Genomic DNA, 16,439 nt, shown 5'->3' with positions numbered 1-16,439 from the left:
GCTTTGGAAACTTCGTCGTAACAGTGGTTTACCTGAGCCAAAGGCCAAAACATCAGTTTGATTTGACAAAGTTATGTATAATTTGCTTAAGTTGTATATAGTTAAAGCTATGGCCTTGACTTACCTAAGCACTTTGTCTTAACTCATGTAGGTTTTCAAGTTAAGATATTTATTCCAAAAGCTGAGCAAAATGTCTTAAGTTTTAGTTTCTGAAACATGCAATGCTCTCAGAGGGTGACAAAGGTGTATTAGCCTTGTACTCGCTGGTTAATTGATAGGGCTATTTGCTCCTAGTTGATTTAGACAGCTGATTATAGGTTAGGTAATAGTTTTAAATCAGTCTTTACTTTACAGCATCTTTATTTGCTAACAGTCATTTCTAAACTGCTAATTTTGGGTTTATTGTAAATGTAGTAGCCTACCTTTAACCAGCTGTAGTGACAGGTGGCAGCCACTCCAACTTTTTTTCAACATTTCTTATAACGAGTTAACCAGGGGCAATGATACAGTGGAAAACCTCATTTGTTTTTAAAACCACAGCTTTTAAAAGCTTTGGTACAGCACTTTCCAATCCCTGTTATGCGCAACATCCTCAGTCTGGCTTCTTCTGCTGATGGGTTGCTACTTCTGGTGAAATCACCCATTCTCTTTTAACTCCTTCAGACTCAACATCTGATTATTATTAAAGCCTTTTTGTGCCAAGAATTCACCAAAACATAGCGATAAAGTGTGGTGTGAAAATGTTTGCAAATGTCCTCTTTAGTTTCTTCCTTTTTATTAGCAAGACAAGCGTGCAAGGTGTGATCTTTGTTTGCATATGTGATGATAGCTAGGCTAGTGAGAGATTCTCACAGTGTGATAAGGGGTAACACAATGATTTTAACTCGCCGATAGGCAAAGATAGTAACACTGTCTCTTAACAGCACTTATTTTCTTATTTATCCCTATAGGCCATAATAAGGTGCTTTTAACTACCTCGCAGCTCAAATGAGTCCCATGTGCTCATCTCTCTCCATATTCAAGTAGTTGCGTGATAAAGCTGTGTACTAACATGAATCTGTTTCATTGGTGGCCTGCTGTAGTACCCCTTTCTCCTCTACTTACCGACCCACACACAGTGTTTCCTTAACGTACTTAAATGGCTATAATGTATTCCCTTTAATGAAAGTGAAAATAAGTCTGAGACAGATTAAGAGATAGATAAAAAATGACCAGGTAAGGCACAGGTTACAGCAAAATGTCACACTAAACAGAGGACAGCATGTACTTTAGATAGCAGCCATACACTCCTGCTAAACTGGATCTCATGTTTGCTATCCCTAGATAAGGTTACAGACACTGGAGTCGGGTTTGTTTTGATCTCAAGGCTCCCTAAATGACGGCATGGCACGGCACATGAAATGAAATGAACACAAACATAGATGGGTGTAGAAAACTGGATTTATGTGTAAAAATCATGTGTTTTGTTTGTTTTTACAGTACAGCGCCGTGGACACGAACCCCCTGTCTGTCTATGTTATGCATCCTTTCTGGAACTTTTTAGTGAAGGTAAGAGAGAGAGAGAGAGAGCTGTTTAGAAGCGTCTCTTGTCTGTTTGAGTGCTCCATCATTCATGAAGTTTCCATTCTCCAGCTACACGCTTACAGTTGGAGACTATTTTTTATATTCGAGAGTGTCTTAGAAATTTGTTTGCAGATTGGATTTAATCAATCAACCTTTATTTATATAGTGCTTTACAACAGCGCCTGCTGAACCAAACTGCTTTCCATAAGTGCAATAAAAACAGTTTCAACACAATAAATAGAAAAAATAATGCATTTCACATGTTCACTTATCAGTCAAAAACAGATCTAAACTGGTACATTTTGAACCTAACTTTAAACAGTGTCAGGTCAGTGATGGCTCCCAACTCAAGAGTGTTTCAGAGCTGAGGATCAGCCACTGAAAACTCCTTTTTTTTAAAATTTTTTTATTTTTTTTTTTTCAATTCACATAAATAGGAAGGTGCAAGTCTATAAATTGATTTTAAAAACAAACATTAAGATTTTAAAATTAACCCTGGCCTCTACTGATAGCCAGTGTATGTAGTGCATCACTGGAGTAACCAGTAATAAAAAAACTTATTCTGTTGCTCTATGTAGGCCTTTATTTTTTAAACATATTCTGCCACCTACATCTTTTTATCCTTGTGATTATGGTTACAAAAAATAAACAACTCTGATACAGTGATATCTAAATGCAGTCCGATTATTGTCAAAAGCTCCTCAGATAGCTGGATAACAGCTCCAAGGTTTACAGCGGGTGTCACTGAGGTGGAGTAATGCTGGAAATAAAGAGATGTTAAAGAGGTTCTTTATTACCAATGAAGTTTAAATGAAATATAAAGATTATAGAATAAAATGACAAATAAAAGCTCAAAACTAAAATTAAAGCTGTTAAAGCTGTACTTAGTATAATATCTAACAAGCTAAAAGTCGGAAAACAGTGACCTGGGACATTTGGTCCACTTAAAATGGACCACAATTATTTATTCTGGACCAAAAGTGGGCTTTGTGTTTTTTTTTCTGTTTTTTTTCTTCATTGGGTTCAATTAGCATGTAAATAGTACTTTATGTAGTCGGATCATATCGAGGTTAGAGGGAAACCGCACCAGAGTCTGTTTGGACTTAAACTATCGCAAAAAAGCCATTCTCCGTCTGGATCATGAGGTAAACAGTGGCAGGTGTAAATAAACTCCTTTGGTGACATGAAAACATTTTAAAGTCACTTCTTGTGGGTACTGTTGCTTTACCGGAATCACTGTGTCCCTCAGCACAGACCATTCAGGTTTGGGTTGTAATACAGAGTTTATAATCCATTTTTTTTTTTAAATCATCTTTATTTGAGGCATTTTATCTGTTGTAGCAAGTGGAAAGTTTTTACTAATTCCTTTTTACTTTCTTTGGAGCATTGCATTTTGTGAAAAAAATATCCCACTATTCATTGTCTTTCCACATAAACGGCTCACATGGCTTCTTGGTGTAGTATCAGGAATAGTTTTGTTAAACTTTGTGAAAACTTTCAAAGCTTTAGCAATCAATTCTTCACCTTATGACGTCTGCACCACCTGTAGATGTAGGGGGAAGGATTTTAGGTATCCAGCAAACAATGCAGGGAAACTATAGTGAAGAAATACATAACCTGACCCAAAATGATCCAAATGAAAGAATAAATATCATCTTTATTCATTCTTAATCATCTATATTTGTGGTGTGGTAGTAAGGAATGTGAAGATTCATACTGCAGTAGATGAAGAGAAATTTAATGGATAATAAATGGATTCAGATTGTGTGAATTAAAGACATCTGCTATATTTCACCTCCTTTTCTCTACCAACAGTTTTTACCAACATGGCTGGCTCCGAACCTCATCACATTTACGGGTTTCATGTTCCTCGTGTTGAACTTCTTGATGTTGGCCTTCTGGGACTTTGACTTCACTGCCTCTTGTAGGTTCATCGCTGTATTCCTCCCAACCATAAACGACCACTGTGTGTATTTTGCCTTTAAACACCGTAGATGGCGGCTAATGTTAGAGAAGCTCCTTCTTTGTTTATACAGGGCAAGGTCCGTCTCTTATGGAAACAAGATTGACTTTGATTGCTCAGGATAATTGTTGACTTATTAAATCCTCCACGCACACACAGGACATTTATCAGTGTTGTTTTGTTAATGTGTGTCTGTTATGAGGAAGCAAAGGCTAATACAGTAATCTGCATTGTGTATCAGTCTGTTGTGTCATCTTGACACAGATGTTTAGCACACGTTGCCTTACAAGCTCATGAGTCTGACCTCTGTAAGGACACCCTGTCCACACATAACCTCACTATTTGGATGGATTTGTACCAAATAAGAAAAGCATAAAGTGGTTTTATATGTTGGTGGGTCTCAGATTGTATGTCTTTGTGTTTTGTACTAACATGACTTGTTTCTCAGCTGCAGGAAACCAGCATGTGCCTAGCAGGGTGTGGGTGGCAGCTGGGATCTTCAACTTCTTAGCCTACACACTTGGTGAGTCCAGCCCTCTTGTTTTTTTCCCTCCTTCTTACTCCCACCCCCTCTCACTCTCCTAAGAAAATCAGTTTGGTCGCCAGTTTATTATTTCTCCGTCCCACCCAGCAGTGCAGACGGTGGGGGGTTCAGACACTTGGGAACGGGTCACATGTGAAGCTGCTGTCAGTTTGAAAGCCTGAGTGTGACGCATAGCAGTCAGTAAATATCCGCTCAGTGAGATGCATCCAATCATCATGAGCATGAGTCTCATATTTTAGATTTTAAATGGATATATTAAGAATTTAGATGGAAAATGACCTCTGCCTGCGTTTTATTTTTCAACGCTGCATTCTGGTGTTTTCTGGTCAGTGTAGTTGCCGTGTGTCTAGCAGGACATGGATTAGTGAGCTGGTTAATTCCAATTCAGTTTGAGTCAGTCAAATGGTATTTTTTCAGATATCTTGAGATATGGCTGAGCTAATCTTCTGTCAAAGGATCCTAAAAAATAGGCAATTATCTCCAGGTCCATCATTTCTATGTCTATCTGTTGTCAATCTTTTGCTGTCAAATATTTATTAATTCACAACTAGATGGCCTTCATGAGCATTTAAAGGTTTTACCAGGCTTTGGTAAATAAACCATTTTCGAGCACATTTGCTGCAGAGCTTCAACAAAGCCTGATCTCACCATCATAGACATGTCTCTGTGTTCTGGAGATGAATGTAGGCTTTACATTCAACCCACTTTCTCTCATTGATTCTGATCCAACAACTTCTAAGCAATTCTGTTGAATTCCATCATTCTAAAACCATTTATTAACATATTCAGTAGTAGCAGTGGGTAAATGCCTCCACACGTGGGTTTTGCATTTGAAGAACTTGGTCCTGTAAAGTCCTTGAAAGGTTATTTGTTGTATTAGTTGGTAACCAAAGTGTGGGAACACTGTTTAAAGTATTAGATTATGTTGAACTTAGTTTGGGATTTAACCCTAACCTTAGCAGGGTCAGAATTTTACATACAGGGTTAAATGTATACAAATCCCTGCTAATATCAGGTTTCTGTTTGTTCAGGAAGCATTAGTGCTAAAGTTTGCAGATCTTCACTTGTGTCAATGACTTTATGAAAGTCATTTTAGTAGTGGATTGACTGATACCAGACCATGAAAGAATATTATTCTAAAGCAAACTCTTTAAAGCATGACTGGAATTCACAGCTGGACATATCTTCAGGCTATTGGCCTGAAGGAAAAAGTATGGTCAGATTGCACAATAATTGATTTATTTGGCATCAATCAAATAAAAAACCAGGGAGAATTTAAGGCGAGGCTTCTAGAGTACCACACCTGTCTTTAAGCCTGGTGGTGGTAGTACCACGCTTTGCCATTTTTCTTAAAAGAATAGAATAGAAAATCCCTTTATTGTCCCACAATGGAGAAATTGTGGTGTTTACAGCAGCAACAGACTATAGCAAAAGTGTTCATACAAATGTGGACCTTAGAAAACTGCATAAAAATAACAGAATTAGTGATAAGAGTTAAGAAAATAAACAAAATTGTACTGTTCAGGGTTTTTACAATACAAATACTGTGCATCTGGGCAATAAATAAGCAATATACAGCTGTGGACATTTTTACAGTAATCAATATAAGAAAAATAGCAGATATATGCAAAAAAATGACAGCAGCAAGTTATTTAACTGACTAATACAGAAACTGCAAACATCAGCATGAATGTAACAACTTATTGAGGTTGTTGGGAACTGTGATGGTTATAAAGTCTTCCAGCTGCTGGGAGGAAGGATCTGTGATAACGCTCCCTGGTGCATTTAAGGTGCAGCAGTCTGTCACTAAAGCAGCTTTCCATCTCGGCAACAGCTTCATGCATGGGGTGGGACACATTATCCAACAAAGATGTTAATATAGTTAGAATCCTTTGTTTCTGCACCTCCTGAGTCCAGAGGGCATCCAGTCACAGATCTGGCCTTCCTGTTGAGTTTATCCAGCTGCTTTCTCTCAGCTACAAATCACTGCTCCAACAGACGGCTCCATGAAATATGACTGATGCCACAACAGAGTCATAGAAGGTCTTTAAGAGGTCTTTAGGAGCTGTACCAGTACCACTTTGGTACAGTTAACAAAGCTTAATAGTGAAGAAGGTGCATTGCCTCAAATTCCTTTAACTTCGTGTCAAAGCAAACAGCTTGATTATCCAAAAATCACACTAGAACTGGTTTTGGAGAAAGCAGATGGTTTCGGAGCTGCCGCCTAAAGGACATTTAATATACAATCAGTTCAGTGGGTTTAAATTTTACATGTCATTTGGATTAGAGGAAATCAAGCATATGAAAAAACTTGGGCAGTCATTTCCTTTAGTTATTATTTGTGTATTATTGGTTTTACTACTATACAGTTATGCAAAAAAAAATCCTTGTAATTGAGTAAATGCCTCAAAATGAAATGAAATCCAGCATTAAAGATCTAAGTCCTGCAACAAACATCAAGATAAAGAAATAGGAAGTTCACTCTTGCTGTTATAATTACAGGAATCCTCATTTTTTCTGTTATTAAAACATCTCTGTAAACGTCTGCTTCTTAATCCCAGGCTTCACCGCCTCGTTCTTAGATTTTCTCATTTTATTGGACTGTGTTCCCCGAGCAGCTCCCCTGACCTCTGTTACCTTCATCATCTTTGGGCGTCCCACTGAGCAGCAGCTGGATGATGAGCTGCACGTGTGAACAAAGCATTTGGAGTCAGAAATCAGAACACACAATATCTGAGATGATACCCGAGCCTGTGTGCTGCCGATTGTATTTTTTAAGCATGCTGTTTCACTGCTGATTTAAGCCTTTTGAATTACATTTTTACAAAGACTTTGCAGAGTAATCTCTTACGGTAGCTTTTGGATTAATGGGAATTCTATTTTTAAGTCTGCTGCAGGAATCGGAGTAAATAAAATTGTGTGCAGTTTCATAGGTGGTGATGTAGGAATCTGAGTTGAGGTATAAGATATGTCATTTTGTACTATTAGTCTCTATAACTACAGCTGTAAACATATAAATGAATGTCTGCTTGTTCCAGATGGTGTTGATGGCAAGCAGGCTCGTCGCACCAATTCCTCAACACCACTAGGGGAGCTCTTCGACCATGGGCTCGACAGCTGGGCCTGCATCTTCTTTGTCGCCACGGTGTACTCCATATTTGGGCGTGGGGAAAGTGGCGTGAGCGTAGGTGTGCTCTACTACATCCTGTGGGTGGTGCTGTTCTCCTTCATCCTGTCCCACTGGGAGAAATACAACACGGGCATCTTGTTTTTGCCCTGGGGATACGACATGAGCCAAGTGGTGAGGACCCATGGAGAATGACACCTGCAGGGGCATCGTGGTTTCAGTAGGTTGCCTTATTAACCCTTTTTGTCCTTTTGTCCTGTATCCTTCTAGACCATCTCGCTTGTTTACTTGGTCACTGCTGTAGTGGGAGTGGAAACCTGGTACCAGCCAGTGATCTTCACTTTTACCTTTATGATCATATGTGAGTTGTGTTTGTTCTCTAAAATGAGTTTATGTTCTTCCCTTGGCGGATTTTAATAAGCGTTCTGTTTATTTCCAGCCTGTTCTTTTGCTGTGACATTACCCATGAGCCTCTATAACGTCTGGAAGTGAGTATTATGCATTTCTGTTCTTATTGAAATTAGTTACAGAGAAACATGTTGCACATTCACATTTTGCTCAGAAAATAAATCAGACTTGATTTAAGTAATATATCAGTTGGTCTTTTGTTTAAAATAATAATCAGAAGGAATTTCTAAAAAGTCATATGGTAAATTTGTACGGGGAAAACACTTAGGGAACAAGAGATGAAACCTCACTGGTTCCTCAAAGATTTCTAGCAGCCTTAAGCAGCACAACAGTGTTGCCCACTTAGTGCTTTTGTTGCTATATTTAGCAACTTTTCAGATGTCTCTAGTTGCTTGACTTTAGAAAATCACATAGAGCCAAATGTAGTGACTGTTTTCTATGTCAATGGAGACTTTGGCGACAACACAAAAAAGCATCAAACTCTGTCTTGAGTGAGTGGATCCCTCTGTCCGCCTTCCACTTTCTATCTCTGTCTGCTGTGATCATGCAGGGCAGGCTGCCTGAAGCTGCAGTGCTTGCTCCATCATTGGATGATGCTTATTTCTTTTATTTCTCTCCCCTTCTGCTCCTCCTGTCCCCTACTGTGACCCAATTCAGGGAATGCAGCCTTTAAAGGACCCAGGCTACATAGACCGGGTCCTTGGAAGACCTCCAAAAAAAACAAAGGCTGGAAGTGATCAGCCGTGAATTGGGACAGACTAGCCATTAGCAGCAGAGGTCTCCTGTGTCCCCTAACCCCTCAATCACTATATAGAGTGGGGACTTTACAGTGGACTTCATAGTGAATTTAGTTAACTATCGGGACGTGCTTTGGTGACAGTTCGCGCGCATGCACTATGTACAGAGGACTTAGTCCTTGACGCGGCAGACCCGGGTTCAGATCCGACCTGTGGTCCTTTGCCGCATATCTCTCCCCCTTCCTCATAACCCCTTTCCTGTCAGCCTACTGTCCAAAAAAAAAGAGCCATTAGTGCTTTAAAAAGTGAAAGGAAAAAAAAAGTTAACTGACCATTCAGACAGATTCTGCTACTGTCAGCTTCGCTTTGGTCACGTGACTCTGCCTTCCCACTCTGTGCCGGTCCCATCTTTGTTCATTCTCAGCTCTTGCAAAGCATTCTGGGATATATCTGCTCGTCTAGTCGCCATGGATGCACATTACCTGTCACGGTGCATTATGGGACATTTTGAGTCCAGATTTTTAACTTGTTGTAAACAGGCCTTAGCATGCACATCTGATGTTGCTCAGTATGTATGCCCAGACACATGAAAACTTTAACTCCAACCAGGGACAGTTTATCCCGCACTTCAGAGACATTATGTCATAAAGTAGAAGTACATCTTCCTTTACAGTGTCCAAAGTAGCCAAAACTGCAAATAAATGGTAGTTAGGTTAAAATTCCACAGCAGTTTGCTCTTTGTAACTGAAATGATAAAATCTAAAGTTAATTTAAAGGATTCATGATGCTGAAGTGGCCAAATACAGAAACAATTTGACAGACATTAAACCAAATTAAAATCCATATTAAATATTCTCTCCATCTGCGCTTATCTTGAGCTATTTTTCAAAGATTGATCAGAAATGTCTCTGTCTCCAAATGTGGTAAAAGCACGCCCCCTAAAGGCTTACTACTGAACTGCATCAGAAAGCATTGACTCTGGACACTTTTCAACTGTTATTTATATATATATATATAAATAAAGCCACCGAAAAACCTTTTGCTTCACACTTATGTTCTATTTTGTGTTTGTCTCTAAAGTAAGATTTCCACACAGCACCTTAAATGTTCTGGGTTTAATGTTACAATGTGAAAAAGTCAAACGGGTCTCAGTGCTGAGAAAGTTTTACCTTATTTTCTAGGGCTTACAGGAACAACACTCTGAAGCACAGCAGCCTGTATGAAGCCTTCCTGCCTTTCCTTTCTCCTGTCCTCCTCTTCGTCTTGTCCACCATCTGGGTTGTCTTCTCTCCGTCCAATATCCTCGAGCTGCAGCCCAGGATTTACTACCTCATGGTGGGAACAGCTTTTGCCAATGTCACTGTGAGTACCTCACCTATTTTGTTTTTCCCACTTCACCAAACTATTATATTCAGCTGTTTTTATTCATGTTTTTGCATTTCTGCTTCAGTGCAAGCTGATCGTGTGTCAGATGAGTAACACACGCTGCCAGCCTCTGACCTGGCTGCTGCTGCCAATGTCCTTGGTTGTGGGCTCAGTTGTCACAGGGGTCGTCACCAATGAGACGCTGCTGCTTTATCTGTGGACCGCCGCTGTCATACTCGCACACATACACTACGGCATATCTGTGGTAAGAGCTCCCACACAGTCACAATTTTATCATAGATTAGCCTTTAAACTAGGATTCAACTTCAACTTTTTCAACTTTTTGTGTGGGAAAGAGTCAGAAAAAGCAAAGAGAGCCTGATTGAAAGAGGTTTCAGCAATAAGTTCATGAAACTGTTGCTTGGAGATTATATATAAGAGACTTGGACTTAGACAGTACTTTATTGATCCCTTGGGAAGACTCCCTCCGGAAATTAAGGTTCCCAGCAGCTTACAGGGCAAAAAAGTATTAAGTTAAAATTAAGCAAAATACAAATACAAACAGGAATGCACTACTGTAGAAATCAGAAGGTATTTATTGGAATATATGACGTACTTTCCTGGTGCTAAGCTAATTCTAATCTTATGTTAGGGTGTGCCGGGAAGTCAAGCATAGAAACAAATGATGACATTTAGTGGATGTTATATAAGATCTTTGAAACTCCACCAGTTATAAGATGATATATGAAGCACATGTTTCTCTTTCTTTCCGTTTCTATGATGTGCTCCAAAAACTCAATAAATCAATCGAAGAAGAAATGTTGGAACTTTCTGTTTTAGGTTAGATATATGGCACAGCTGTAGTCTCTGCATATGGTTCAGTCTATTTAAGAAATATAGAAGATAAGGGAAATGTACTACAAGAGGTCAAAGGTCAGCTGCAGGTTTATTTGAGCTCCTAAATTGCTCACATTATAAACATATCTTACAAAGAATATGACCAGCCCTCATTTCTATGGGAGGAACCTGGTTGAACTAGATTGAGACTGAACTGTTGAGGTAATAGTGTCTGTTAAAGACTTGCCCAATTGTTGTCAGTGATTTAGTTTGATGACAAAACAAGTTTAAAACCAATTGTTTGGCATTATGTTGGTCATCAGTAAATGGATAAATAGAAATAAAAGTGAACAGCTGATCCTTAAAGCACAGTGTGTTTTCTACATCTTTAAAAAAGCAGAAAATACTAGAATGAAGTTTTAGTATCATAAAAAAGTTGCCTATCTAAACTTATATCAAATAGATGGGCTTAAACCTGCAAAAAGAATTAAACCATCAAAGCAAAATGTCTTATTTATTGTATAAAGTATATTTATGTATAAAATCTATATGTGTAAAATTTAGAACAGGCTAAGGTTTCCATATAAGCCTATAACTCTGTTAAAACACATGTCAAGGAATTAAATGAGATTTTAAAGTTAGCAATTTAGGGTGAACTAGTGGACCATTAAAACTGAAGATAGAATAGATCGCTAACTAAATTACTGTGAGATGACCATAAACACACCCTGAGTACGACTCTCATTTAAAAAGACGCCCCTGAACATCAGTTAGAATAGAACAAGGTCTATTTTCTGTGAAGTGAATGAGAAAAGCTGATTAGCCCTGGTACATGTTCTTAGATGAGTAGTTTTATTTCAGAAAGTTCCTGAACGCCTCACTGTGGGAACTCTTCTGTTTAAGTCTCAGAGGATGTTTGCTGCTGTACTTTGTTTGGGCTTTTCATGCTCATTTAAATTCGATGATTTAAAGTCGTAGGGAAATTATATTAAAATGTCAAATCATTCTGGCTGTTGGGGTTTGTTGTTATCTTATGCAGGCCAGTTATTTATACGTCCGCTGCTACACCTAAATTTGGCCAATCTTATATTAACGGTCATCTGTCAATCAATTTTTTTCTGTCATAGCATCTTGATTCATGTTTCAGCTAATATACGCAACGGTTGAAATAAGAATCATTTACTTTACTATTGAGTTCCGTCCCAGTTTTCACGGGGATGGACGTCTTTGTCTTCAGCAGCCGTAATTTTAACAGAACTGGCAGCGTTGCGAGGCAAGGGCTCAAACATGTACGGCTGTAAGCCTTCTACACCAAACCAAGCTTCTGCAGCCCTGGCGTCCTTTTCCACAACATCTTTGTCCCCGCTTTCCTCCTCTAAATAATAACTGTTTGATGAAGGAGACTCATCGACGACCTCTGACACAAAACTCTCCTCCTCTTGCATGTCCCCGCTGTCCATAGCGTTCCTTGACAGTGTCGTTTCTAAGTGCTACTTGGTCCCAATGTAATTTCCCATTGGGAACCTACTAGCACTAAGTTGCTAACTGGTTAGCAAGATCCTTCCGATTTACCGGCTGCAATCAAACTTGTTTGCGAACCTTCAGCCATAACAATCCCGCCCCCTTGATAAATGACCAGTCGCATTCACTTTTTCTCACTTGTGTCTCCACTCAGGAGAATTCGGAAGTGCAACGGTTGGAACGGCTGCTTCCATACAACTTTACAAGAATAATCTTTATTTTTGATAGTAAATAACTTTTTACTCTGTAAAAATATGCCAGGAGGTTTTTGGAGTTTTATTAAATGGAAACCAATAGAAATAGGACAAATTTGAGCAGAAGGCTTGAAAAACAGCCTGTATCTCACTGGTTGTTAGCAGACCTCTGTCCATCCCTGTTAAAGTCATCATGAAATCATATCTGGAATTAGAAATAGATTTGTTTTTGTTGTTGTTTTTTGTTGCCAGGTGCAGCAGCTCAGTGATCATTTCAACATCTTTGCCTTCTCGCTGAAGAAGCCCAACCGAGACTGACAGGAGGAGGAACGAATCGGCCTGACAGCAGCAGAGGTTTAAACTGCTCCTCTGTTCGACACTTCACCCTCACCCTAAAACCCCCCCACCTCCCTCCCTCCCTCCCTCCCTCCACAATGACGCTTCGAGTGAACAGACAGTGGCCCTCCTCACAAATACACATTCCCAAAGCAACTAATCAGACTCTGTTCACAACAACGGGGTTGGCCCCGGGGCCTCAGGCTTCCTTCACTGCTGATTGGCTGACTTGAGCCAATGAGGTGCTATTGTTTCCTACGGAAATGTGCTTCGATGGTGAGGACCTGAGCAGTGAGAAGACACACTCCACGGAGGCCCTCATCACCCAGAGCATTCAGGACCTCATTATTCTAACCTCAATAATCAAACTGAAGCTAATTTTAACCTCAGTCCTGAATCAACATCTTAAACTCCGTACAGCCTGCTCCATCAGGTTTGCACATTGAAAATGAAGATAATACTGGTAAGCTGTCTCTAAATACAGAGAACCCACATAGTATTATGGATGTAGAGCAGTGCCCTGAGGGGGAGCCTTTTCAGGTGACCCGTCTGAAGGAGTGATGTCGATCAAACCTGGAAACAGAACATTGGATTCCTACGGTTCTAGTTTTGTCCAGAATTAAATTTTTTTTTTTTTAATCTTCCATCAGTGATAATTGTTAATAACTTCTTGTGTATATACATATACATATATATATATATATATATATTAAGACCATTGTTTGGGGTTTGTAAAAATTGAGTAAAGAAGCTCAAACGAGGATTTCCTCCTGTAAAATATTATAGACCTTTCACTCTAATTAATTCTCCATGAGGCTCTGTGGTTACAGCAGATTTTATTATTTACTAACTGGGATAAACCAATCAGGTTTTACTAACCTTCCTTTGTTCTATCCGGGTACCAGCTCTCCCCTTTCCCTCTGAGGTGTCGTGGTTTTCATGCTGATTCGTTCTTTTGGTTTGATTTTTTTTTTTTTTTTTTACTTATATTTGTGTCAGCGTTAGTTGTTATGTTGCGCAGCGCTTGAATGAAGAGTGCGTCCAAAAACCGCCAGTGGAGCGGACTCACTCTGAGGGACCAAGCCTCCGCACAGAACAGCGCAAAAACTTCACGCTGCTTGCCGTCACGCAGACGTTACCTCGCTCGTTTTCTACGGTCCGGCGTAGATCTTGTCTGGTTGCATTTTTTCCGTCTGTTGTCTCAGATTTGGAAGGTGTTCATTTAGGACGGTTTAGGTTCGTTGAGACAGATCCTTGCTCAGAACTAAAGACGCTCCAGTCGATGTGTCTGTCAGGATCAGTTATAAACAAAGTCAGAATATTTACAAAGCACTGAATGAAGACTGAGAACAAGTTTCAAATGAAGTCAGGAAAGTCCTGGAATGATACATGTTCTCCAGGTTTTTATTAGAGTAATATGGCTTTGACCCTCCCCTACCTGTTGCTGTGCACTGCTGGCAAGCAGCCTTAAAGATCCTACACTTGTTGCTCCAAATTTTGACTATTTGGAAAGTGCTACCTGAACAGAAAGCCTGAATAATCAGGCTGCTTTTATCTCTTTCTTTATAATAAAAGGGATGTTTGGTGAAATAGGCACCTGAAACCACTCCTACCTTATCAGATGTTTTAATTAAACATTTCTGTATTCAATCTGTATCAACATCCCATATAAAAACAAATTAATAAGATGTTATTGTTTTCACTCTTAATTATCCATAAATTGCATTATTTAAGCAGCAAAGGGAATGCATATGGATGTCCTTTTTGCTTTAAAGAATAAAAATGTGATCATGTTAAACATCTTGTTTTAAACCATGGAGAAAGGAATGTCATTATAGCCTAGAGGGAGTAATATTTTATTTTGATGGTAAGCTATAAAACAAAAACATATTTTACATGTTTTTGTCTAAAACAAGAAACAGATTTAAAGCTTGTTTTTAGGTGCTTACTTCACAAAATTCTATCCCTAGTTTCCATTTAGTTTTTGTTTTTATTTTAGGGAATAACAATCTGCTATTTCTGGTTAATGGTTGGGGGAAAAAGGCCTTTAACTGGCTGTTAAACTGCCACGTCACTCATAGCTTCCCATCTGAACTTGTAAACCACGCTAACCTTATTCAGTGAAGGTGGCGCACTTTGTTCCCACACAATGAGTGTCGTTTTTATTATTCCATTCAGCCAGCTGACCAGCAGTGTGCAGCAATCAGTAGGGGAGAGGCTTATTACAAATGGAAAAAAAAATCCAGTCATTTTCGACCTCTTAGGAACAACTTTAAACTGTTAGTTTGTAACAAAAAATGTTTTAGTTTTAAAAAGCTTTAGTTTAGTTTGAAGACGCTGTTTTTCTTTCAGCCTTCCCCAAGCGGTAAAATGAGGTCCTGTTTAGTTCAAAGCTCCATCTGAAACGAATAGGAGACGCATTTGTCTCATGTTTTGCAGATGAACGAATGGTTACTAAGCAACGCTGCACATTTTTCCTAACGTGAGTTACGATCTGTTAAGTGGCTCATTGTGGTTTACTGAGGTGCTGTAGTGGCTGCATTGTAATAGCTCCTTTCACAAAGCCCATCTGTGTGGACACTGATGATTGTTGTTATGTGTTAAAGGCTGTGATTTCTAATGGGTATATGCACTGTCCGCTTTGTACAGCTCCATGTGTACAGATCTGTTTGCGAAGTATGACTGTATACGCTGTATGTTTGAATGTCTGTGTAAATACTGTTTTATTATTTAACTTCATTTTTAAACCAAGTGTTTAAACGGTAGGCAGATTTCTCCTGTGAGTTGGGACACCATGCCAATCAGCACTGCAATCTACAAAGCTGTCTACAGCACTTACACTGTCTCTGTGGTTTGTTTGTTTCATTTTTGCCTCGTTAAGGTCTGTTTGGATCAAATCCATTTTGTTTTCCAGTGGGATTTTCTGTCAAAAGACTGAGTACTTGTAGATGGAACGTCCTGCCTTGTGAACACTACAAGCACTGCTGGATGCAGTAAGGGATTTGTACATCAGGTATAACCTGGGAGAGAACAACTGTGCCATTTAATAAAACCAAGAGAATGAGTTTTCATGCTGCTGACAGTCCTGGCTCCTTAACGATCTAATGATAATAATTTTTCTGTTTTATAAAGAAACTCCTCACTGGGCTTCTCTGTCTAAAAAACAGCTAAGCTGTTGTGTCCTGCAGCTCTGGAAACCACTCTAGAGCATCATGGTGGGTTTTTTTCTGTGTTGTCGTATTTAATGGTGAAGATAGGGAGCGCTCCTACACAAATAAAGCTAATTTTCTTTAAAAAAAAAAAAAAACAAACCGAAACAAATTGAATCTTTTCTCAGAAGTTGATGTACCCTATACCGCTCGTTTTACCTTTAGTCTCCACATGTGGGCAGCAGAGAGCTGCAGTGAACTATTTACCAACCTCATGAGAAACTATTCCAGCAGTAGATCTATATTGTTTTATTTCAATTTTAGATGAGTATTTTTAAGGCATGTTTTATTTAACATTATTATGAAAAAAAATCTTAAATAGCTTCACTAAAAGAAAAAGGTTTTTTATTTTGGCACCCGATTATAAGCTTTGGATCCCTCAGTCTGCAGCTTTATGTCCTGATAAAGGTTTGGTCTCAGTATAAGATCAGGCTCCAGGCTGGTTGTTTTCTAAGGTATGTAGGAGATTAAAATTAACATGTCCAAAAGGTCTTATAGTGTCACAAATTGTTTTTTTTTTACATGTATGTATTTTTAGGAGAAACGGGAACAGCTGGAGTAATTTAATAACTTAACAGTTTTTTTCTTTTTAGCAAATTGGGATCAATGAATGAATCAGTTTCATTCATTTACTA

General features: G+C 38.9%; 1 protein-coding gene across 1 annotated transcript in view; it reads left to right on the top strand.

Annotated features, from left to right (window-relative positions):
* Positions 1 to 15,900, top strand: part of ept1 (ethanolaminephosphotransferase 1) — an 18,167-nt gene extending 2,267 nt beyond the window's left edge. The window contains exons 2-9 of the mRNA XM_015395121.1: positions 1,480 to 1,548; positions 3,379 to 3,487; positions 3,975 to 4,049; positions 7,109 to 7,371; positions 7,468 to 7,685; positions 9,524 to 9,704; positions 9,793 to 9,972; positions 12,512 to 15,900. Coding sequence (XP_015250607.1) covers positions 1,480 to 1,548; positions 3,379 to 3,487; positions 3,975 to 4,049; positions 7,109 to 7,371; positions 7,468 to 7,614 — 663 coding nt within the window. The 3' untranslated portion in view covers positions 7,615 to 7,685; positions 9,524 to 9,704; positions 9,793 to 9,972; positions 12,512 to 15,900. The remainder of the gene's footprint in view (positions 1 to 1,479; positions 1,549 to 3,378; positions 3,488 to 3,974; positions 4,050 to 7,108; positions 7,372 to 7,467; positions 7,686 to 9,523; positions 9,705 to 9,792; positions 9,973 to 12,511) is intronic.
* The last annotated feature ends 539 nt before the right edge of the window (positions 15,901 to 16,439 follow it).

The sequence above is a fragment of the Cyprinodon variegatus genome, unplaced genomic scaffold (assembly GCF_000732505.1).
Source record: "Cyprinodon variegatus isolate N-32 unplaced genomic scaffold, C_variegatus-1.0 Scaffold25, whole genome shotgun sequence".
NCBI lineage: Eukaryota > Metazoa > Chordata > Actinopteri > Cyprinodontiformes > Cyprinodontidae > Cyprinodon > Cyprinodon variegatus.
The sequence above is the reverse complement of the archived record's forward strand: the minus strand, read 5'-3'. Positions and strand labels throughout refer to the sequence as shown.